The 25,745-nt window shown below is 35.1% G+C and overlaps 1 protein-coding gene across 26 annotated transcripts in view; it reads left to right on the top strand.

Moving 5' to 3' along the window:
- The window catches only part of CCDC7 (coiled-coil domain containing 7), a 290,894-nt gene that overhangs the window by 75,193 nt on the left and 189,956 nt on the right, over positions 1-25,745 (top strand). For 25 of the 26 annotated variants that reach the window (XM_079912715.1, XM_079912716.1, XM_079912713.1 and 22 more), the window contains 4 exons: positions 279-364; positions 5,491-5,545; positions 23,250-23,315; positions 25,298-25,519. In XM_079912715.1, the coding sequence (XP_079768841.1) occupies positions 279-364; positions 5,491-5,545; positions 23,250-23,315; positions 25,298-25,519 (429 nt within the window). The remainder of the gene's footprint in view (positions 1-278; positions 365-5,490; positions 5,546-23,249; positions 23,316-25,297; positions 25,520-25,745) is intronic. The other variant, XM_079912709.1, reaches the window with a different exon arrangement.

Raw genomic sequence — 25,745 nt, 5'->3', positions numbered from 1 at the left:
ATGCAATGTTATAGCAGAACTGACTGTAATTTGTCAAAGAATTTAATTGTTTGATATGTATTAGCTTATTTGCAACTTACATTCTGTAAAGCACTATAACAAACATTCAGCCTATATCATTAATTTTGTTTTGCTTTTATTCAGATAATTTCCCTTGAAACATAGTATAGTGATTCTCAAAGTAAAATGGCAATCTTAGTAATGTGTATTATCATGTATTTACCTTTAATTTATGGTCTCCTTAACTGTTTATTTCTGGCTTATATAAAACTACATAGAAACCAAAGGCTACAAGTGAGCGACAAAAGAAAACTATGAAAATGGAGAAGAAAAAAGACGAAGGAATATCTGAAGATTCAGAAGAGTAAGACATAAAGATACTTGTTAATATTTTTTACTTATAAACTTATATTTTCATTTTATACAATTTAGGGTCATATAAATATAACTTATTAACAGGTTTCTAAAAAAGCATAGCATTAGCAAATATATAGTTTTATAAGCAGACCAGGATATGATTATGGGAGAAAGCTGAGAAGTGAAGAGCAAAGAACTAAAAATGGGTTAGAGTAGAATAAATCACAAGATATTCAGGAATAGGTAAACAATTAAATACAAATAATTTTAGGGAAAAAAGGATTTACAGTGTTTTCTTGATGGTTTCGCTAATGATTTGTAATTTGTATGTTAATCCCTCTCCCCATTCTGGGCTCTTCCTTTTTACTGTACTTCTTGGTTGTCTTATTTTATTAAAAAAAGTATCTGTTTTTAATGTATATGGGTTATTGTAAAGTGGCCTTACCAAGAGAATATTTTCTTTACTAATATAATTTATGCAGTTGGAATTTGCTTGCTCAAACCCTCATATAAATATATAGCTTATTAACAAAACTATGAATTCAAACTTTATAGCGTTCCACAAATTCTGAAAAGAAATTCATCAGACAAATGGCCTTTTCTTGAGAAAAGAAAAGATGACCAGAGAAGGAAAAATGACCAATGTACTTTGGAAATCCTTTTCCCATCTCAATGTACCATATTTTAATCATACCAACGAGATGTCAGTTTGAGAAATGTTATTCAATTATTTATCATTTAACCTTTATGGATTTTATGGCTTTTAAAAATATGAATTTCTTATGAAATTTTACTTTCTTTTTTATTCAAGTATAATTGGCTTATTAGTTACAGGTATATGACACAGTAATTTGATATTTTAATACATTACAAATTGATCACCATGATAAGTCTGTCACCACACAAAGTTATTATGATGTTAATGACTATATTCCCTATGCTATACATTACATCCCATAACTTATTGATTTTATAACTGGCATTTTGTATTTCTTTATCTCCCTTACCTATTTTAATTATTCCCCTTCCCTCCTCCCCTCTGGAAACCACCAGTTTGTTCTCTGTACCTATGAGTTTGCTTCTGTTTTGCTATGTTTGTTCATTTGTTTTTTAGATTCCATATATAAGTGAAATCATACAGTATTTGTCTCTTTGTCTGACAATCCATGTTGTCACAGATGGCAAGATTTCATTCTTTTTGTTGGTTGAGTTATATTACATCATATATATGGTATCTATATCTATATCTGTATATCTATATCTGTATATACACACATCTTCTTTATCCATTCATCTATTGATGGGTACTTAGTTTACTTCCATATCTTGGCATTTATAAATAATGATCAATGAACATAGGGGTGCATGTATTTTTTTGGGATAGTGTTTTTGTTTTCTTTGAAAAAATACCCAGAAATGGACTTGATGGATCATATGGTAGTATTATTTTTAATTGTTTGAAGAACTCCCATACTTTTTTTTATAGTGACTGCACCAATTTACATTTCCACCAACAAAGCACCAAGGGTTCCTTTTTCTCCACATCCTTGCAGCACTTGTTATTTGTTGTCTTTTTGCTAATAGCCATCCTGACAGGTGTAAGGTGATATCTCATTGAGGGTTTTTTTTTCTTTCTTTTTTTTTTTTTTTGGTGGTACACAGGCCTCTCACTGTTGTGGCCTCTCCCGTTGCGGAGCACAGGCTCCGGACGCGCAGGCTCAGCGGCCATGGCTCACGGGCCCAGCCGCTCCACGGCATGTGGGATCTTCCCGGACCGGGGCACGAACCCATGTCCCCTGTATCGGCAGGCGGACTCTCAACCACTGCGCCACCAGGGAAGCCCCTCATTGAGGTTTTAAATTGCATTTCCCTGGTGATTAGTAATGTTGAGCATCTTTTCATGCACCTGTTGGCCATCTAGACCCCTTGTTTGGAAAAATGTCTATTCAGGTTCTCTGCCATTTTAAAATCAGATTTTTTGGTTTTTTTGATGTTAAGTTGTAGGAGTTCTTTGTATTTGGATATTAACTCTTTATCACATGTATCATTTGGGAATATCTTTTCCCATATAGTAGGCTGACTCTTCATTCTGTTGATAGTTTGCTTTGCTGTGCAAAAGCTTTTTTCAGTTTGCTGTAGTTCCATTTGTTTATTTTTCCTTTTGTTTCTCTTGCATGAGGAGACATATACCAAAAATATGGCTAACACCAATGTTAAAGAGTGTACCACTTATGTTACCTTCTAGGAGTTTTATGGTTGCAGGCCTTATAGTTAAGTCTTTAATCCACTTTGAGTTTACTTTTGTATATGGTGTGAGAATGTAGTCCAGTTTGATTCTTCTACAATACATGTAGCTGTTCAGTTTTCCCAACATCATTAATTGAAGAGGCTGCCTTTTTCCCGTTGTATATTCTTGCCTCCATTGTCTTAGATTCATTGACCATATATGTATGAATTTATTTCTGGGCTCTCTACTCTGTTTCATTGAACTGTGTGTCTGTTTCTGTCCAGTGCTATACTGTTTTGATTACTGTATCTTTGTAGTATAGGTTGAAATCAGGGCACATGCTACCTCCAGCTCTGTTCTTTCTCAAGATTGTTTTGGCTATTTGGGGTCTTTTTGTGTTACCATAGAAATTTTAGAATTATTTGTTCTAGTTCTGTGAAAAATGCCATTGGTATTTTTATAGAGATTGTACTGAGTCTGTAGACTTCTTTTGGTAGTATGTCATTTTAACAATGTTAATTCTTCCACTCCATAAACATAGAATATTTTTCCATTTGTTAATGTTATTTTTAATTTCTTTTATCACTTTCTTACAGGTTTCCAGGTTCAGGTCTTCTACCTCCTCAGTTAGATTTATCCCTAAGTACTTTATTCTTTTTGATACAATTATGAGTGGGATTGTTTTCTTAATTTCTTTTTCTTATAGTTTGTTGTTAGTGTGTGAAACCCAAGAGATTTCTGTATATTAATTTTGTATCCTGCAACTTTACTGAGTTCACTTATTGTTTCTAATAGTCTTCTTTGGTAGCATCTTTAGAATTTTGTAAATGTAGTATTATGTCATGTGCAAACAATGACAGTTTTATTTTTTCTTTTCCAATTTGAATTCCTTTTATATCTTTGTCTTGTCTGATTGCTGTGGCTAGGACTTCAGTTTCAACATTATGTTGAATAAAGGTGATGGGCATCCTTGTCTTATTCTTGATGTTAGAGGAAATGTTTTCAGCTTTTTCTTGTAGAATATGATGTTGGCTTTGGGTTTTTCATATAGTACCTTTATTATGTTGAGGTATGTTCCCTCTGTATCTACTTTGTTGAGAGTTTTTCTCATAAATGGATTTTGAACTTTGTCAAAAGCTTTTTCTGCATCTATGAAGATGATCATATGATATTTATTCTTTGTTTTGTTAACATGGTTTATTATGTTAGTTGATTTTTGGATGTCAAATTATCCTTGCAACCATAGTTAGAATCCCACTTGATCATGGTGTATGATCCTTTTAATGTATTGTTGAATTTGGTTTGCTAATATTTTGTTGAGGATTTTTGCATCTATATTTGTCAGTGATATTGATTTGTAACTTTCCTTTTTTGTGGTGTCTCTATCTGGTTTTCATATCAGGGTGATGCTTGTCTCATAGAATGAGTTCAGAGTGTTCCCTCCTCTTTAAATTTTTTGAATAGTTAGAGAAGGGTAAGTGTTAACTCTTTCTTAATGGTTGTTAGAACTCACCTTTGAATTGATCTGGTCATGGACTTTGGTTCATTGGGAGGTTTTTGATTACTGATTCAATTTCATTTCTGGTAATCACTCTGTTCATATTTTCTGTTTCTTCCTGATTCAGTCTTGGGAAATTGTACATTTCTAGGAATTTATCCATTTTTTTCTAGGTTGTCCATTTATTGTGTATAATTGTTTGTACTAATTTCTTACGTATTTCTGTGGTGTCAGTTGTAATTTCTCTTTCATTTTTTATTTTATTTATTTGGGACCTCTCTTTTTTTCTTGTTTAATCTGGATAAAGTTTTGTCAGTTTTGTTTAACTTTTCAAAACCAGCTCATAGTTTCCTTGACCTCTTTTATTTTTTCTTTTAGTCTTTATTTGATTTATTTTTGTTCCGATCTGTACTATTTATTTCCTTTTACTAATTTTGGGCTTTATTTGTTCTTCTCTTTCTACTTCCTTTAGGTGTAAGGTGAGATTGTTTATTTGAGATTTTGTGTGTTTGTTTCCTGAGGTAGGGTGCCAGATCCTGCCTCATGTGGTGGTTGCTGGCCTGCTGGTGGGCAGGGCTGGGTACCCAGGCTGGGGGTCAGGGGCTCCTTGGGCTAGTATCAGCCTGCTGGTGAATGGGGTAAGCCCCTGGTACTAATAGTCTAGAGGGAGGATTCCAAAATGGTGCTTGAGAGCACCTTGTCCTCATGGTAGAATGAGCTCCCCAAAATGGGTGCCGCCAGCGTTTGTGTCCCCAAGGGGAGTCCCAGTTGCCTCCGACCTCTCCAGGAGGCTCTCCAAAATCAGCAAATGGGTCTGACCCTGGCTCCTTTTAAATTACCACCACTACGCTGGGACTCAGCATGTTAGATTTTGCATGTCCCAGAAGAGTGGGATCTACGTTTCCTACAGCCCTCCTGCTCTCCAATATGCAAGCCCTGTTGGCCTTCACAGGCCAACAGGGCTTGCATATTGTTCTTGGGGCTCATCTTCTCAGGTTGGACCCCTGGGGTAGGGAGTCTGATGTGGAGCTCAGACCCCTCACTCCTTGGGGGAGAACAACTGCAATTGTGATTATCCTCCCATTTGTGGGTCACCTACCCAGGAATGTGGGTCTTCACTATACTGAGTCTTTACCCCTCCTATCCATCTCATTGTGGTTACTTCTTAATATCTTTACTTTTCTGGTAGTCTTCATGTCATTCTCATCAATAGTTGCTCTGTAAATAGTTGTAATTTTGGTGTGCCTGTGGGAGGAGGTAAATTTGGGGTCTTCCTACTCCATCATTTTGGGTGCACCTCTCAAAATTTCATTTCTTTAAAATGGTTTGAGTACTCATCAAGAAAGCAAAGTAGTCATGCAAATATCATAAAATATCATGATATATTTAAAAACTTTTTTTTTTTCAGGAAGAAGTCTGTAGTGAAAGAGCTTAAAGTAAAAGAAGATATGCCTCAAGTCCAGGTAACACAGAATCTCTCTCTGTGCATCTAAATGTGATTAATAAGGCTCTGATAATTGTATATATAGATGATATTAGTATGTATATGAATATAGGTGTGTATGTATGTGTGTTTGTGAGTGTATATGTGTACTAAATTTCTTCCTAAGATACTTCTTTCTTGTCAGTTGGCTTTTCTCAGCAAGTTTCGAAAACCAAATGGTAAATTTAGACACATTTACTGTCAAGGTTATGAAAATTACCATAGTTCACTCAATTATAGGCAGTATCATGGAGGAAAGACCATCATATTATGAGTCAGAGCAGACTTACTAGTTAAGTGACATTGGACAAGTCCCTTTAACCTACTTGAACTTCATATTTTTCATCACTAAAATGGGTAAAACAATAGCTTCCCTATCTATTTTAAGAAGGTATAAGAGATGCAAGAAGCAAATAGGAAAAATTTTCAGAGATTGTAAATATAGCCCACTCTTTTTTATGTGATCCAATGAAAAGAATACAAGTAACCCTTTGTTTCATCTTGTCTTTGGTAAACTTTCTTTTGCTACAAGTTAACTTCTTAACTATCAGAGCATCATGTCACCCATTTGGTCACTCTCATCCCATGAGTGGCTGGACTTAAGTGTCCTACAAGTATGTACCTGCATGATTCAAGAATCAAATAACATAAATTTGCAAAGAAAATGAGAGTACTGCTTGAAATACTGAGTATAAAATGAACAACTTTATGGTATTAGTTTTCTGTTTCTGCATAACAAGTTACATCACATTTTGCAGCTTAAAACAATTTAAATTGTCTCATAGTTTTGAATGGCTTAGGAGTCTGAGCGTGGCTAATCTGTGCCTTATGCTCAAGGCCTCACCATACAGCAGTCAAGGCGTTGGCTAGGCTCTGCTTTTTTTGGTCACTTGGGGTCCTCTTCCAAGCTTAAGTAGATGTGGCAAATTTCAGTTCTGTGCAGTTGTAGGACTGGGGCATTTAGCCATGTGGCCTTCTCCATAAGCAGTTTACATTATAGCATCTCACTTCTTCTTTAAGGCCAGCAAAGAGTCTCTCTTTCTTGCTAAGACAGTCTCATGCAATATAATATGATCATGAGAGTGACACCTTATCACCTCAGCTATATAGTTAATCCTTGAACGACATGGAGTTTAGGAATGCCGTCCCCTCCCTCACAGTCGAAAATTTGCATACTGCTATCTCTGCCTCAAAAACAAAGGAATTGATAAATGACTCACCAAAGGGCAGGAAGGCAAAACAGCTAGGGTAGAGTCAGGACTCAAACCCTAGTTATGTTATTTTATTTTTTATTTTTTTTTGCGGTATGCGGGCCTCTCACTGTTGTGGCCTCTCCTGTCGTGGAGCACAGGTGGACTCTCAACCACTGCGCCACCAGGGAAGCCCCAAACCCTAGTTCTTTTGATTCCACATATTGTGATCTCTAATCGAACACACTTTTCCCTATACTTAGTTGATATAAAGATCTGTAAAATGAAAATATAGGTACAGTATTCATTGAAAAATATCCTTGTATAAGTAGACCCAGGCAGTTCAAACCCATGTTGTTCACAGGTCAAATACATAATACAGTCTAGTAAGTGGATTGGCATCTCATCACTGTGCAATATTCTCTTGGCTAAAAGCAAGTCACAGGTTGTATTCACACTAAAAGGAGTGGATTATACAGAGCATAACTTTAGGGATGGAGATCATGGAGGCCATTTTAGTATTCTGCCTACCATACCAGGTGATTTTATATAGAACAGCATTTTGTGTGTATTTTAAAAACATTTATTATAATTCCATTTTTTAATTAATATTGTAAGTCTTGAAACTAGTGTTTTAGTTCATTTGGGCCATGTCTTAGTCCCTTCAGACTGCTTTAACAAAATTTCAGGGATTGGGTAGCTTATAAACAACAGAAATTTATTTCTAACAGTTCTGGGGGCTAGATGTTCAAAATCAGAGTACCAGCATGATGGGATGAGGGTCCTCTTCTGGCTTTCAGAATTCTTGTATTCTCATATGCAGAAGGAGAGCTTTCTCAGGCCCCTTTTATAAGGGCGTTAATCTCATTCATGAAGGCTCTGCCCTCATGACCTAATCACCTCCCAAAGGCTCTGCCTCCTAATATGATCACAGTGGGAATTAGGATTTCAACATAATGAATTTGGGGGCAGGACACAAACATTTGGACCATAGCAGGCTTCTATAACAAAATACTTTAGACTGGGTAGCTTAAATAACAAACATTTATTTCTCACAGTTCTGGAGGTAGGGAAGTCCAAAGATCAAGTCACCAGCAGATTTGGTGTCCAGTGAGAACCTGATTCCCGGTTCATAGATGGCCATATTCTTGCTGTGTCTTTACATGGCAGAAATGGCAGAGGAGCTCTCTAGAATCTCTTTTATAGGGTGCTAATTCCATTCATGAGAGTACCACCCTCATGACCTATTCATCTCCCAGTGGCTCCACCTCCAAATACCATTACATTAGGGATTAGATTTCAATATATGAATTTTGGGGGGCACAAGCATTCAATTTGTAGCAGATAGTGTCATTTAAATTTTTTTGTCTGAATTTAAAATAAAAATTTTCTGTGTGGGTATACTTTTTTCTGGAGAAGTTCTGTGGATATAATGAGAATTTTAAAGGAATTTGGGAATTTATCTCCCTCCTCCAAAACTTCATTATGAACTATCACTGATCTAGACCATTTTACAGAGACCAATAGAAGCTAAAATGTGACTTGCTTAGTTTAGAGAACAAATTGGTACTGAAATCTGAACTGCAAACATGGCTCTCTGAATCCTGCTTAGCATTTGCAATTACAGTCAGTCCTTGAACAACATGGGTTTATGCTGTGAGGGGCCACTTATACATGGATTTTTTCCAATAAATATGTACTGTAGTACTACACAGTCTGTGGTTGGTTGAATCTGCAGGTGTGGAACCATGTATACAAAGGGCCAGCTGTAAATTTATATGTGGATTTTCTGTTGGGTGGGTTCCTGTAACCCCCATGTTTTTCAAGGGTCAGTTATAGGGAAAATGTATTCGGTTTTGCTTCCTCAGGCAGGCATGGGTATTAGAATCAGTTGGTATTATTATCTATCTGTCCAAGTAAGTATAATGTTTGTAAAATTTTTTAATAAGTCAGGTAAAACTATATTTTAGTTTTTTTACATGACATAGTTTTTTTATTAGTTGTTCATTAGGGTATGGATTGGATTTTGCAGTCAGGGAGAACAACTAGAGAGTTTTTGCAATAATTTAACTCAGTGATAAACTAGTTAATTATAAGTTAAATGTATTAAGATAGAAATGTAAATAACATTTCTTATAATCCAAATTTTACTGTTGCCAAATGGAAAGATTTAATTTTATAAAAATATTAATCCCTTAAAATTAATAAATGTACTGCATTTCTAGTCAGAATTCAAAAAGGACTTTTTTAAAAGGGAGAAATGATTTGAAGATTATGTAAAATTTACCTGTAAAATTATCTAGGAGCCTTTTAAAAAATGGTAGTTCTTTGACCAGTTTCCAAATTCCTTTTGAGATTATTGGTGCATCTATTTTTGTAGTTTATATTTTCATATAAATTTATCCATTTCTAATGTTTTTTCAAGTGTACTGCTTGAATTTTACGTTATATTTTTTTTTTCTGTATCTCTATTTCTAACTTCTTTTTCCATTTACAGAAGTATTTGTTGTTTTTTTTTTCTTTCCTTTTAATCAGGTTTGTCAGGGGATTATAATTTTTATATAAAAATAGTTTTGGAGTTTCACTTAGCTATTTTACTGTTTTATTTCTTGTTGCTGTTACTGTTTGTTTTCTACTTAATTACTCTAACCTTTATTGTTATTAATTTCTTCTACCACTTTTTGTCTTTGGTTTATTTTTAGTTTCTTTTCAAATCTGTATTAGTTATATAGGTAGTTTATTTATTTTTACATTTGTTTAATTACAGTTAAACAATATTGAGGCGACACATTTTTCACTGAATACAACTTCATTTGTATTTTATAGGTGTTTGAGTTTTTCTTTGTTTCACAAAAATGTTTTTAGTTCATCTTTTCATTGTTGGTTTACCTTTTTATAGAATTAACATCAGAAAATAGTACATAGAAAGTCCATACTTTTTGAAAGTTTTAAAAGGTATGTTTTGTGGTCAAGTGCATATGTTTATTTCAGTTTTCTATTACTCTATAACAAAGTACACTAATATATAGAGGTCTACTACACCAATAGTTAATTATTTCTCATTGATTTTGGGGTTGGCTGGGCTTATCGGGATGATTCTTCTGCTCCATGTTGTACTGGGGTCACTCATGTAGCTTTATTCAGCTTTAGAATGTTTAAGATGGCTTCCTCAAATGTCTGGTGGTAAGTGGAATGGCTAAGGGCTGAATCTTTCTTTCATGTGGTTGATCATCATTTAGTAGTCAAGCCCACGTATCATTACACAGAAGCTGGACTCCAGTAGCTCAAAAGAAACTGCAAGACCCTTTAAGACCTGCACTCAGAAGCCTTAGAACATAATTTCCCCACATTTTACTGGTTAGGGGCCAGCCCAGACTCAAAGGGAGGGAAAATATATTCTACTTTTTGATGGGAGAAAGGGCATATGTAGGTAGGGGTGGTACAAATTATAGATGGTCATTTTTGGAAATAGTCTATGATAGTCTTCCCTCTGGCTACATGTTAATATTTCTCCCACATGCAAAATATACTCACCTCTTCCTTCTAAAATCTCATTACATTCTAGTTTTATCTTGAAGTCTAAGATCTTATCATCTATACCAGGTCTAGATATGGATGAGGCTTCTTGGCACAGCTCCTTTTGATCTGGAGATGTGTTATCTAAAAAGGCAAGTGGTGCAATCACTGAGGAAAACGGTATGAAGGTTCCTCATAAGACTAAAAATAGAACTGCCACATGATCCAGCAATTCCACTCCTGGGTATATATTCAAAGGAAACAGGAATATTAATTTAAAAGATACATGCACCCCAGTGTGTTCATAGTAGCATTATTTACAATAGCCAAAATATGGAAACAACCTAAGTGTCCATCAACATATGAATAGATATTACTGATATATATATATCAATAATATATATATGTGGTATATATATATATATATATGTGTGTATATATATATATTTATATATAATGGAATACTATTCAACCATAAAAAAGAATGAAAATTTGCCACTTGCAACAACATAGATGGACCTGAAGAGTATTATGCTTAGTGAAATAAGTCAGGGAAGACAAATACTGTATGTTACCATATATATTGGAAATCTAAAAAAATAAACAAATAAATATAACAAAACAGAAACAGACTCACAGATATAGAGAAAAAACTAGTGTTTACCAGTGGGGAGAGGGAAACAGTGGGGAGCAACATAGAGGTAGTGGATTGAGAGTTACAAACTACTATGTATGAAATACATAAGCTACAAGGATATATTGTACAGCACAGGAAACGTAGCAGAAAAAAATAAATAAACAGGCAATTTATTGTATTTTTACCACCCTCCAACACATGCCTAACACGTTACTGAGAAAAGAGTAAGATGACTGCAAGAGACACTATTATTCAAAAGAGGGGAAAACAGAAAGCACATGATTCAGGGCAATTCTGAAATCCAGCCAGACACTTGTCACTAGTTCTCTTGACTCTCAGGGTGGGGAATGTACCTAGATTAGGGTCTAGTTTTGCTTCCTGGGAATGATTTCCTAATTCATTTTTATAAGTAGCCCTTGATTTTATGGTATGGTACATTGAATCCACTGTCTGACTCATCATTCTTTTTCTGTAAGAAATGACCCATGTTTGCAGTGGAATAATTCTCTTAGCCTGCCTTCTGCTCACAAAAAATTAGGGATCTGGAGATTTCATTTTGAAATGTCCCTGTCCCTTTTAGTCTAGTATGATGGTGTTTCTCTTAAAAACTGTTTTCCCTGTATGTTATTGTGGTGCATTCTTTTTTTTTAAATTTATTTTATTGAAGTATAGTTGATTTACAGTGTTGTGTTAATTTCTGCTGTACAGAAAAGTGATTCAATTATACATATATACATACATACACACTCATATATGTATATATATTATTTTTCATATTCTTTTCCATTATGGTTTATTACAGGGTATTGAATATAGTTCCCTGTGCTGTACAGTAGGACCTTGTTATTTATTCATTCTGTATATAATAGTTTGCATCTGCTAATCCCAGACTCCCATGGCATCCCTCCCCCACCCCTTGGCAACCACAAGTCTTTTCTGTATGTTTATAGTCTGTTTCTGTTTCGTAGATAAGTTCATTGGTGTCATATGTGTATTCTTTTACCCAAAAGTCAACATACATGATTCTTTCTAAGATAGATCTTATTTTACTTAAGCTGTTTTAGGCTTCTGCAGGACAGTACTCTCAAGATTATAAGTTCTTTTGTCTAATTAGGAGGATTTTTGAAGAATATTTAAATCTTTCTGAGATTTTAACAAAGGGTTTTATAGCACACCCTTGATTTGACTTTTACTCTGAAGCTACATTTCATTGTCAATACCATGGTTTTGATCTTTGTCCTAAAGTAATTTCTTTCTTTGAAAATTTTTTTTGAGAACGAGAGATAGTGTCCTGGACCCTCTATATATTTTCTAATTTTTGCTTTAGAATTGATCAGTTCTTTCTTTAACTCTTCTTTCTTTTTGCAGTACCTTATTATATATCCAACCCTAATATAAGCGAAACAGTTCTTTTATCATTCTGGCTGGAAATTTCCTCAGCCACATCCACAAGTTTAGTAGGTATGTTTTTAAGCTTGCAAGTTACTCCAGCCCTGAGTTTTGTTAGTTGTTCTGTCACTGCGTAAAAGAGTTCCTTCCCCCCTTTCCAGCCCCCAGTATCAGTTTTCCAACCTCACTGCCTTTTATAGCCTCCACTAACAGATTGTTTGCCATTCCTCCATGCTTCACCTATAGCCTTCTTCCTACTTTTCTGGTATCCAACAATAGTGTCTTTACCACCCTTCAACTTCTGCTTACCTGCTGGACCCAAAGCCAGTGCTAAATGTTTTTAGTTTTTGTTGTTGCATCACCTTGCTTGCAGGTGTTTCTATTACTTCATATCAAACTACCCCCAAATTTAGTGAATTAGAACAGTAATGGTTTATTATTTCTCACAATTCATGGGTTTGCTGCACTCAGCTGGGCAGTGTCTCTGTTTGATGTCATGTTGCTTAAGGTCTGTCAAGTGGCTGCATTCATGTGGGAGCTCAGCTAGAGCTAGAAATGTCCAAGATAGTTTTTCTCACATGTCTGTTGCCCTGTCATTCACTAGTCTAGCCCAAGCTTCTTTATATGGTGACTGGGAACCAAGCAGGCAAAAGCAAAAACAGTTAAGCTTGTTACAGGCTGGGATTATAAACCCTTGAAGTTTTTTCAGCTTATTCTGTAAGGAAGTCCTAGTCATTAGGCTAGTCCATATTCAGGGGGAGGAGTGGCATAGAGTAGGAGAAATTGTCTGCAGCCATTTATGGAAGTAATCCAACACAATATTCAATTTTTGTAAATGTTCTAATGACATAGTGCACATTTTCTATTGCTAGATATACCAGTCAGCTTTTCCTTAATAACAAATTACTCCAAAACTTAGTGATTTAAAATAGCAGATAGTCATTATTTCTCTTAGTGGCTGTATAGGTGTTCTCTCTGGGCAGGCATGGTATGTATGGAATCCCAGCTGGGGCATCTAGGACAGATAGGACCTCTTTTAGTCTTATCTTCCAGGAGGCCAGCCCTGGGTAGTCCACAGAAGGATTCTCAGTAGAAAGAGAACAAAACAAAGCTGGAAGACTTTCTTGAGGCCTAAACTCAGACCTCAGATAGTGCTATTTGCATTGCATCCTATTGGCCAAAGCAAGTCACAGGCTAGCCTGTTTTCAAGGGTGAAGAAATAGATTTCACCTTTGGGAGCTACTGCAGAGAATTTATGGCTATTTGTAGTCTACCACAGTGGGGTATATATTTTTTCCCTTTCTTTCTGTCCTCCTCTTATTTTCTCTCTTTACAAAATTCAATTACATCTAGGTTATTTTAATTCTCTGTACCTTTATTAGTTAGAGAATAGGCTGGACTGCTATATAAAGAGATCCTATATAATTCAATGGCTTAAACAAGATAGAATATTATTTTCCTCTCATTGAAAGTTTGGGTAAGTGGTTTCAGGTGGGTATAATAGTTTGATGTTTCTGGGACCCCGTCTCTCCACTTCTTGCTCTTATTTCTCATTGACGTCTAGAAATTTTTATTACATCTTAAATTTAAAAATTTATCTCAAGGAAGTTTTATTTACCTATTTATTTTATTATTGTTTATCTTTCTTCTTCTTTTTATCCCTCTGGAACTGATATTTGAATATTATAATTCCTAGGTCTGTTCTTTTATTTTTCCCCTTTCATTTCTCCTGAAGCAATTTGTATATGTATGTTTGTGGGTTTTTTTTTTTAATTATAGTTGATGTACAGTATTATGACAGTTTCAGGTGAGCTACATGGTGATTCCACATTTACATACATTATGAAATGATCACCATGATAAGTCTATTAACCACCTGTCCCCATACAAAGTTATTACAATGTTATTTACCATATTCCTTCAGTGTATGTAACATTCCCCATGGCTAATTTATTTCTTAACTTGAGGTTTGTATCTCTTGATACCCTTCACCTATTTCACTCCCCCCAACCTGGTAATCACCAATTTGTTCTTTGTATCCAAGTCTGTTTTCATTTCATTTTGTCTGTTTGTTTTGTTTTTTAGATGATAGTATAAGTGAGATCATACGGTATTTGTCTTTCTCTGTCTGACTTATTTCACTTAGCATAATACACTCTAGGTCCATCCATGTTGTTGCAAATGGCAAGATTCCATTTTTTATGGCTGAGTAATAGTCCATTGTGTATGTGAATATATGTGTGTGTGTTCATCTTGCATTTTCTTTATCCATTCATTTGTTGATGGACATTTAGTTTGCTTCCATATCTTGGCTATTGTAAATAATGCTGTAATGAACATAGGGGTGCATATATTATTTGAATTAGTGGATTTTTTTGGCAGGGTAAATACCTAGAAGTGAAAATACTGGATCATATGGCAGTTCTATTTTTAATTTTTTTGAGGAATCTTCCTACTGTTTTCCACAGTGGCTGTACCAATTTACATTCCCACCAACAGTGTATTAGGATTCCCTTTTCTTCACATCCTTGCCAACCCTTGTTATATATATATTTATTTATTTATTTTGGCTGCACTGTGCGGCATGTGGGATATTAGTTCCCCAACCAGGCATTGAACCTGTGCCCCTTGCAGTGGAAGTGTGGAGTCTTAACCACTGCACTGCCAGGGATGTCCCCAACCCTTGTTATTTCTTGTCTTTTTGATTATCATTCTGACAGGTATAAGGGAGTATCTCACTGTGGTTTTTGTGTGTATTTTCCAGATGATTAGTGATGTTGAGCATCTTTTCATGAACTGATTGGCTATCTGTATATCTTCTTTGGAAGAATGTCTTTTTAGGTACTCTGCCCATTTTTTTTATAGGTTGTTTGTCTTTTTGATATTGACTTGTATGAGTTCTTTGTGTATTTTGGATATTTACCCCTTATCCGATATATCATTTGCAAATATCTTCTTCCATTCAGTAGGTAGCCTTATTGTTTTGTTGATACCTTCACTGCGCAAAAGCTTTTTAGTTTGATGTAATTCCGTTTGTTTATTTTTGCTTTTGTTTCCCTTCCCTGAGGAGACATATACAAAAAATATGGCTAAGAGCAGTTTCAAAGAGGTTACTGTCTATGTTTTCTTCTAGAAGTTTTATGGTTTCAGGTCTTACATTTATGCCTTTAATCCATTTCAGATGGATTTTTTGGTATATGGTGTGGAAAATAGTCCAGTTTGACTCTATTCCATGCAGCTGTCCAGTATTCCAAACACCAGTTATTGAAGAGGCAGTCTTTTCCTCATTGTATATTCTTGCTTCCTTTGTCATAGATTAATTGCCCATATAAGTGTGGGTTTAGTTTGGGGCTCTCTGTTCGGTTCCATTGATCTATGTGTCTGTTTTTGCTCCAGTACCATCTTGTTTTAATTAGTATAGCTTTGTAGTACAGTTTGAAATCAGGGGATGTGATACCTCCAGCTTATTCTTCTTTTCTCAAGATTGTTTTGGCTATTCAGGATCTTTTATGTTACCATAAAAATCTTAGAATTATTTGTTCTTATTTGTGAAAAATGCCATTGATATTTTGATAGAGATTACATTGAATCCATTGAATTCCTGGGATGGTATGGTCATTTTAACAATATTAATTCTTCCAATCCACGAACACAGAATATTTTTCCATTTGTGGAAATTCTTCCATCATTCTTATAAATTTCAGGGTATGAGTCTTTTATATTTTTGGTTAGATTTATTCCTAGGTATTATATTCTTTTTGAAGCAATTGTAATTAACATTGTTTTCTTAAGTTCTCTTTCTGATAGCTTGTTATTCTATATACTGATTTTGTATCCTGCAACCTTAATAGTTTTTTTGGTGAAGTCTTTGGGGGTTTTTATAATAGTATTACATCATTTGCAAATAATGACAATTTTACTTCTTCCTTTACAATTTGGATTACTTTATTTTTCTTGCATAATTGCTCTAGCTAGGACTTCCAACACTATGTTGGATAATGTGGTGAGTATGGGCATCCTTGTCTTGTTCCTATCTTAGAGGAAAGGCTTTCAGCTTTTCACCATTGAGTATTATGTTATCTATATGTTTGTCGTATATAGCCTTTATTACATTGAGGTACATTCTCTCTATACCCACTTTGTTGAAATTTTTTATCAAAAATAAATGTTGAATTTTGTCAAGTGCTTTTCTGCATCTATTTAGATGATTATGTAATATTTATTCATTGTTTTTTTTTTAATGTGGTATATTACATTGATTGATTTTTGGATGTTAAACCATCCTAGCATCTCTGTTTGGAATCCCACTGAATCATGATGTATGATCCTTTTAATGTATTGTTGAATTTCATTTGCTAATATTTTGTAGAGAAATTTTGCATCTATGTTCATCAGTAATATTGACCTATAATTTTCTTTTTTGGAGTGTTTTTGCCTGGTTTTGGTATTGGGGTAATGCTGGCTTTGTAAAGTGCATTTGGAAATGTTCCCTCCTTCTCAATTTGTTGGAGTAATTTGAGAAGGATATGTATTAACTCTTAAAACATTTGGTAGAATTCACCTGTGAAGCCATCACATTTGGAATTTTGTTGGGAGTTTTAGAATTTTTATTTCAATTTCATTATTATAAATTGGTTTATTCATATTTTCTATTTCTTTCTGATTCAGTCTTGGAAGATTGTATGTGTCTAGAAATTTTTTCTAGGTTGTCTGATTTGTTGGCATATAATTGTTCATACTGTTCTCTTATGGTTATTTGTATTTCTGTGGTGTCAATTATAATTTCTCCTCTTTAATTTCTCATTTTATTTATTTACACACTTTTTTTTCTTGATGATTCTGACAAAAGTTTTGTCTGTTTTGTTTTCTTTACAAAGAACCACCTCTTAGTTTCATTGGTCTTTTATGGGTTTTTTTAGCTTCTATTTCATTTATTTCTGTACTGATAATTATTATTTCCTTCCTTCTACTAACTTTTGCTTTGTTTGTTCTTTTCCTAGTTCCTTTAAATATAAAGTTATATTGTTTATTTGTGATTTTTCTTGTTTCTTAAAGTAGGCCTGTATTGCTGTGAATTTCCCTTTTAGAACTGCTTCTGCTGTGTCCCATAGATTTTGGAAAGTTGTTTTTCATTTTTCTTATTTCCCCTTTGATTTCTCCATTGGCACATTGGTTGTTGAAGTAGCATGTTGTTTAGTCTCCATGTGTTTGTGTTTTTATCCAGTTTTCTTCTTGTAATTAACTTCTGGTTACATACCACTGTGGTCAGAAAAAATGCTTGGTATGCTTTCAGTCTGCTTACGTTTATCCAGACTTGTTTTGTGGCCTAATATGTGATCTATCCTGGAGAATGTTCCATGTGCACTTGGAAAGAATGTTTGTTGTTTCTTTTGAATGGAATGTTCTGTATATATCTAGTAAGTTCATCTGATTGAATGTGTCATTTAAGGCCTGTGTTTCCTTATTGATTTTTGTCTGAATTTTCTATCCATTGATGTAAGTGGGGGTATTAAAGTCCCCTACTATTATTGTATTGCTGTTTATATCTCTCTTTATTTCTGTTAATATTTGCTTTATATATGTAGGTGCTCCTATGTTGCATGCATAAAGTTTACAAGTGTCATATTCTCTTGTTGGATTGATCTATTTTGTTACAGTCTTTTTAAAGTCTGCTTTGTCTGATGTAAGTATTGCTACCCAGCTATCTCTTTGTTTTCATTTGTATCATGTATCTTTTTCCATTCTTTCACTTCCATTTGGTAGGTTTGAGTGAGTCTCCTATAGACACATATATAATGTTTTTTTTTAAATCCATTCAGCCACCTTATACCTTTTGAATGGAGAGTTTAGTCCTTTTACATTTAAAGTAAATTTGACATGTATGTACTTATTGCCATTTCGTTAATTGTTTTCTGGCTGTTTTTGTAGTTCTCTGTTCTTTTCTTCCTCTCTTTCTCTGTTCTCATGTGATTTGATTGTTTTCTTTAGTTTTAGTTTTTTTTCTCATTTTCTTTTGTTTATCCACTATAAGTTTTTTCTTTAAGGTTACTGTGAGGTTTTCATATAACATCCTATGTATATAACAGTCTCTTGTAAGTTGATAGTAAATTATGAGTTACATTCCAAAGCTTTATATTTTTTACTACCCCCCAAGGTTTTTATATTTTTTTCATGACACATTTTACATATTTTAATTCTATGTACCCCTTGACTATTGTATTTTAATTACTTTTACTACTTTTGTCTTTTATCCTTTGTACTTGCTTTATAAGTGAACCAACCATCCACTACCTTTATTATTTATTTACCTTTTCTGGTGAGATTTTTACTTTCATATTTTTTCTTACTATTAATTAGTTCCTTTTCTTTTTAGTTTAGAGAAGTTCCTTTAACATTTCTTCTAAGGCTGGTTTAATGGTGATAAACTTCTTTAGCATTTGATTGTGTGTAAAACTCTTAATCTCTCCTTCATTTCCTAATGATAACCTAGCCAGGTAGAGAATTCTTGGCTGGTTTCTTTTTCTCTTTCAGTACTTTGAATATGTCATTCCACTCCCTTTTGGCCTACAAAGTTTCTGCTGAAAAATCTTTTCATAGCCTTATGGGGTTTTCCTTGTACCTAATAAGTTGCTTTTCTCTTGCTGCTTTTAAGATTTCCTCTTTATCTTTAACTTGTACCATTTTAATTACAAAGTATAGTGGTGTGTTTCTCTTTGTGTTCATGTTATTTGGAATTCTCTTTGTTTTCTGGACCTGGATGTCTGTTTTCTTCCCCAGATTAGAGAATTTTTCAGCCATTATTTCTTCAAGTAATTTTTCTGGCCTTTTCTCCTTTTGGGGACCCCCATAAATGCAAATGTTATTTTGTTTAATGTTGTCCTAGAGGTCCTTTAAGGTATCCTCACTTTTTAAAATTCTTTTTTCATTTTGCTGCTCTTTCTGGGTGTTTTCCATTGCTTTGTCTTCCTACTTGCTTATTTTTGCTTCTTTTTCATCCATTCTGATGTTAAACCCATCTAGCTTGTTTTTCAGTTCATTATAACTTCCTGTTTGGTATTTTCTTATATTTTTTGTCTCTTTGTTGAAGGTCTCACTATGCTCATTCATTCCTTTCCTGAAATTGGTGAGCTTTTTTATGATCATTACTTTAAAATCTTTTAGGTTGAAACTCTTTTAGGTTGGTCATCTCTGTTTTATTAAGGCCTTTTTCTGGGGATTCGCCTTGGTCTATAGTGTTGAACATATATTCCTCTGTCTCTTCATTTTGCCTGTCTCTCTGTGTTTGTCTATAGGTATTAGGGGAAGTAACTACCTCCTGCAGTCTTGAAGGAGTGGCCTTGTGTAGGAGCTGTTCTGTGTGGCCTAAAAGTGCAATCTTCCCTGACCACAGGAGTCAGGCACTTCATGGGCATCCCTCACAGTGGGCTGCATCCACCAGCTGTGATGCAACCAAGGCTTGAGTTTGAGTCACTTGCCTGTCCTGGTTGTAGCTAGGTCTCTGTGTGGGCTAGGTAGAGCTTGGGGCCCTTGCCTGGCCAAGTTGTGGCCTGTTTACTGCATGGGCAGAGCAGGGTTCAGAACGTTTACCCATCCTGGTTTTGTGGGGGATGCTGTTTGATTAATTCTTGAAGTGTTTCTGTTATCGATGGTGTGCCATGCCCTGTCAGTGTTCCAAGGGGAGGAATCTGATTTAACACCTAGTTTCAGGTTGATTGGATGCTAGGCCCTCAGGTAGTAGCTTTTAAAGTGTGCAGATATATACTATGCTGTGGGGCCACAATTGTAATCCCTGCTGGTCTCCAGACCAGGAGATCTGGAGGTGTCCCCTGGGCAACATTTGCAAAAAGCTAAGCTCCTGATGAGTATATAAGCTCCTTTCTCGGGAGTCTTGTCAAGGGGTGAGGCCAAGGGGGTACACAAACCTGATGTGTCCCTGGTTACGTTTCCTGGGAGTGCGTCCTTAGCCTCCGAAAGTGTGGTAAACCTGAAGCCTGTCCCTCAGGGTGAAGCTCCAGGCTGAGGGTGGTGGCCTGCCAATAACTGTCTCCAAGTTACAGTCCCATGGAACTCAGGAACACCAGCCCCATGGGCCACTGGGGCTAAGTGATCGGGGGGTTTCCCTTGTGTGGATTGTGTACTCCCACTGGCTTTAGCTGGGTAGCTGGAGAGTGTAGGGGGTGGGTCTTGCTCTCTTGCTTCAGGAAGGCAATGGGAAAATGACCTGACTGCCTGCCCACAGGCTTTAGCAATGCAGCATTGAGAGTGCCTTGTCTGTGTGCATGCATTGGGTTTAGACCCTGACTTCTCAGTCTTGCCACCCTCAGCTTAGGGGGCAGGGGAGTGTTGAGTCAGCTTTAGGCTGGGAGAGGGAAAACACCATGACTGCTTGCACTCATCAGCCCCAGCCAGAGGAAGGGGGAGTATAGTAGTTGCCTGCACTTGCAGACTTTAGCTAGGTTGCAGGAAAATGCTGTGACCATTCGTTCCTGTCCATCCTAGGCAGGGAGTGGGGGAACATTGCAGCCTCTGGAGCTCTCTGGCTTCAGTAGTGCAGTGGGGTATTGCCATGATTGGCTCACCCCTGCATCCAAGCTGTAAGCCTGTGCTAGCAGATGAGGTGGGGAGTGCAATAATGGTGTCTGACAGTGCTTCTGTTTCTGGGGAGTGTTTCTGCTGTCCACCACCCCTCCAGCTGATGCTTTTAGATTTGAAAATGACTCCCCTTCACATATAATCATGACACTTTTCAGACCGCTGTTATTTCCCTGGGTCTCCAGGTGAGTGAGACCACATGTCAGCCCTTTGCGGGGAGGGGGTTCTCAGTTTTCTACAGCACTTTGGGACCATTGGATGTCAGCCCCATTGGTTTTCAAAGCAAGGCATTTCAGGGGTTCCTCTCTCTGGTGTAGATCCCAGGAGCCAGGGTGCTTGATATGGGAAGCATCCCTTGCTCCTCTGGGAAAAGTGCCTGTCTGGTGAGATCCCTCTCTAAAGTGTGCTGTCATGCTGGGGGTAGGGTTTCTGGTGAGAGTGTTTCTTTGCCTCTCCTACCTGTCTTGATATAGTCCCTTTTTATTCTTTGTTGTGGAGCACTTGTTTGGCTAGTTCTAAAGTTCTTTTCAGAGGGAACTGATCTGTATGTAGGTATATATTTGCTGATTCCATGGTAGGAGGTAAGTCCAGGCTCTTGCTGTGCCCCATCTTTAACCACCTTCCCTGTAAATTTTCTTTTCTTTTAAGAGTAAGTCTCATTTTCCTGTTTCTTCAGATTCAAATAATTCTTAATTGTATCTTGGATATTGTGAATGTCATGTTGTTGAAGCTCTGGATTCTGCTATATTCTTCTTATGATTGGTACTATTTTTGTTTATTTATTTTGCTTTAATTTATTATTAACATGATTGGGTGCAAAATGAAAAGTCTGTATTTAGGCAGCAGCTTAAATCACATTTAATTTCTTATAGCTTTTGCTAGGCTGTTTAGAATCTTCCTTATGCATATATGCTTAAGGGGTCAGGGGTAGATTTGTGTAGTTTGTACAAATGGTTTGGGGCGCCCTGTCTCCAGCTCCCTTCTTTGTGTGATTTCCCCTAACCTTTCCAGTGGCTGTGGTTGCCCTGAACTCTGTACCCTGGTTTGTAAGGTCTAAAAACTCAGGTTTGTTTGTTTGTTTGTTTTAATTAGCTATTAGGGTTCTGCCTGGCTCAGTGGGTTTGCCCTCAGATTAGAAGCTGGAAAACAAGGATCTTATGTAGGACTTTTCCCTTCTTCCAAGTGTCAGCTTCTCTCAAGAATCTACCTACTCTTGTTTGCTCTCTAGTGTTGATATTTGTATTTTGTTTAGAGTTTGTGGTTGTTATGTGTGGCAGGGTTTGTCCAGTAGGAACTTGCTCTGCTATACCAGAATCAAAACCGGGGACTTTTTTTTTTTAACTTTTTATTTTATATTGGAGTATAGTTCATTAACAACATTGTGTTAATTTCAGGTGTACAACAAAGTGATTCAGCTACATATACATGTATCTATTCTTCAAATTCTTTTCCCAATTAGGTTGTTACAGAATATTGAGCAGAGTTCCCTGTGCTAGTTCCTTATTGGTTATCCATTTTAAATATAGCAGTGTGTACATGTCAATTCCAAACTCCCTAACTATCCCTTCCACCCACCCTTCCCTCATAGTAACCATAAGTTCGTTCTCTAAGTCTGTGAGCCTGTTTCTGTTTTGTAAATAAGTTCATATCACTTTTTTTTTTTGCAAATGATGTGACAAGTGATTAATCTCCATAATTTACAAACAGCTCATGCGGCTTAATATCATCAAAACAAACAACCCAATCAAAAAATGCGCAGAAAACCTAAATAGACATTTCTCCAAAGAAGGCATACAGATGGCCAAGAGACACATGAAAAGATGTTCAACATCGCTAATTATTAGAGAAATGCATCAAAACTACAATGAGATACCATCTCACACCAGTCCGAATGGCTATCATCAAAAAAAAAGGAAAGAAAGAAACTGGGGATTTTAGATATGGTTCCTCAAACTGTCTTCCATCTGATGGAGAATTCTTGAGACTTTCCATGCATAGTAGAATCTACTCGTTCTCACAAAATCAGAACTATATTTCTTTTGTGTTAAGAGTAGAGTTGCTTCTTTTCTTAAAATTTGAAATATTTGTATTTAAATATTTCAGGCCTTGAGAAAAGGAGTAATGAAATGTTTACTGTAGTTATAATTTCGTAGATTCAAGGTCACTTTTCCTATGGAAAATCAATAGGAAGCTATAGCTACAGAAGTTATCCACCATTCTGCCTGAGAAGTGTGCAGTAAATGTTTATGCTCAAATCATCATCTTGGCTATCTATGCACTTTAGAAAGGTAATAATTATGATAATAAATTAATAAAAACAAAAATACCAATGAATACTTTCCCCCCATATTACATCCTAGGAAGTAGCACATGCTCTGAAAATTGAGAACAGAGTTCTTCGGGAACAACTGAAACAAGCTTTACAGGTAAAAAGATATCATGTTCCTTTGAAATTGTTAACAAGGGAAGAAAATATCTATAAACAACTTTTTAAATGAATAATTTTAACTTTGTAAACTAATAGGTCTATAGTATTATTTTGCCAGGTTTAAAGTATTCTCATTTTATGCAATGGAAATATATAAATAAAATTTAGTATGTATTCTTTCCAAAACAGTAAGCTAGAAAGAAAATTGATATACAAGCTTAAAGCAATTTATTTCTAGATACAAATGGGTTTTTTTGAAATTAGCATAATTATTATAGGATATATTGAGATAAGAAACTGGTGATTTCACAGAAGAACAATTAAGGAGGATTTGCTCATCCAAAAATCAATATAAAATATAAAAACACAATAACTAAAGCAGTGTGGTTCTGGATTTGGTACTGAATGAAAAGTCCAGAAACAGATTCAAATGAATATAGTAATTTTATAGTTTATAGTTTTAGTTATTAAAATTTTTTCATAGAAGGATAAAATAGTCACAAAAGTAAACTACTGTGAAAACATTGTTGGGTTTCTAGTTAATGTAATACACTAAAATAAGTTGTAGATTGGTTTAAGATCCAAAAGTAATAAATGAACTATTAATATATTGGAAGAAACACTGAGTAACAGTTACATGTCTTGGCTAGAACAAGGCTTCCTAAGCATTATACCATAAAGGAATATGTTAATATATTTGGCTATATATAAAATAAAACTTTTTATGGTTAAAAAATTCATGAGATATAAAGGTAAATGGAAAATCTTTACAAAATGTTTTATATCAAGATCTTTTACAAATCTACAGGAAATATGGATATTCTTCCTCCTAAATAGACAAAGGACACAAATAGGCAAGTCATAATTGAGAAACACACATGGTCAATAAATGCATACAAATATATTCATCCTTACTAGTTATCAAATAAATGCATTTTAAAATAGCAGAGGGATACATATTTTTTACCTACCATTTTGTTAAAAATTTAAGGAACAGAAATAACCAATATTTGTGGATTTATGCTGCAATGAGCAGTCTTTCACATACTTCTATTGTCAGTATGGATTGATACTTTTCTGGAAGAAAATACATAACAAAAGTCTTGGAAAGACATAGTCTTTACAGTGAACCATTCCACTTCTAAAAATTTATTGTAAAAAAGAAAAAATGTACAAAGATTTTGTACAAGTATGTAGAATAGAAAAATTTTAATAGCAATTTTTTAAAAATTACCAATATGTCCACTGATAAGAAATTTGATAAATTAATTAAGGTATATTATTAAAATATATTTCTGTTAGCTATTCTGATTTGGATGTATATTTATCATCATGAAAACATACCTTATGACGTTATTTAATGAAAAGAGCATATTATGCCTCTATGTATAGTGTGATCCAATCTAGATAAAAGTTTAAAAATACATATACACATATGCACTAGCTATAATTAGAAATACTTAAAAAGAGTATATATCAACATGTTAACAGTGAGCTTTCTGTTTGTGGTGAGACTGTGAACTTTTTTCTTTCTTTCATACAAATAACTTTTGTTAATATTAAAAGTGACATTAAAAAATTTATTTTAGAAGAAATAAATTACTTTTCACATTTTCTTTTATTATTTGACATTACAGATCTTAATTATCTTGGGTACATTCTATGTATAATGTATGCATTTTATTAACTTTTATTGTACCTGTATTATAATTAGAGCCTTAAAAAACAGTGGCCAGTAGAACCTCTTGCATATGAAAATAGCCCTTTAAGTAGAAGAGATTTCTTCATAGTTTTTAATTTTAATTTGGATCTGTTAAACTGTGGATTATACCAGTGGTTTAACTTAGTTTCCTCTAACTCTGTAAAAATAAAATTAAGAACCAGTGTGGCCATGAATATATGAAGATTCCTGAAAGTTGTCATGTTGGCAGGAAAATGTTATAGAAATAATGCTTGACAAAGTTACTTTTTTAAAAACAGGAAGCTGAAAGAGCTAAGGAGCAACTTGCCTATTTCCAAAATCAAGAAATGGAGTTACTTAAAAGTGAGGGAAAGACCAAGACAACAGCAGAAATGGGTATTGATAAAATAAAAGTTAAAGGTGAAGATTCAAAATATATACCATTGGAGAAAGACACAAGAAAAACACTAGTGGCAGATTCAGGTGGACAAAAAGAAAATGATAAAATTAAACATCCACAGGTAAGGAAATAACCAAAACAGTAATAAGTGTTGTGAGAAGTTTAACCTTTTATATTATTATTTACTTCACTTGTATATTATTATTATTATTATTATTATTTTGCGGTACGCGGGCCTCTCACTGTTGTGGCCTCTCCCGTTGCAGAGCAACAGGCTCTGGATGCGCAGGCCCAGCAGCCATGGCTCATGGGCCCAGCCGCTCCGCGGCATGTGGGATCTTCCCGGA

Source organism: Stenella coeruleoalba (assembly GCF_951394435.1).
Source record: "Stenella coeruleoalba genome assembly, chromosome: 2".
NCBI classification, from domain to species: domain Eukaryota; kingdom Metazoa; phylum Chordata; class Mammalia; order Artiodactyla; family Delphinidae; genus Stenella; species Stenella coeruleoalba.
The sequence above is the reverse complement of the archived record's forward strand: the minus strand, read 5'-3'. Positions and strand labels throughout refer to the sequence as shown.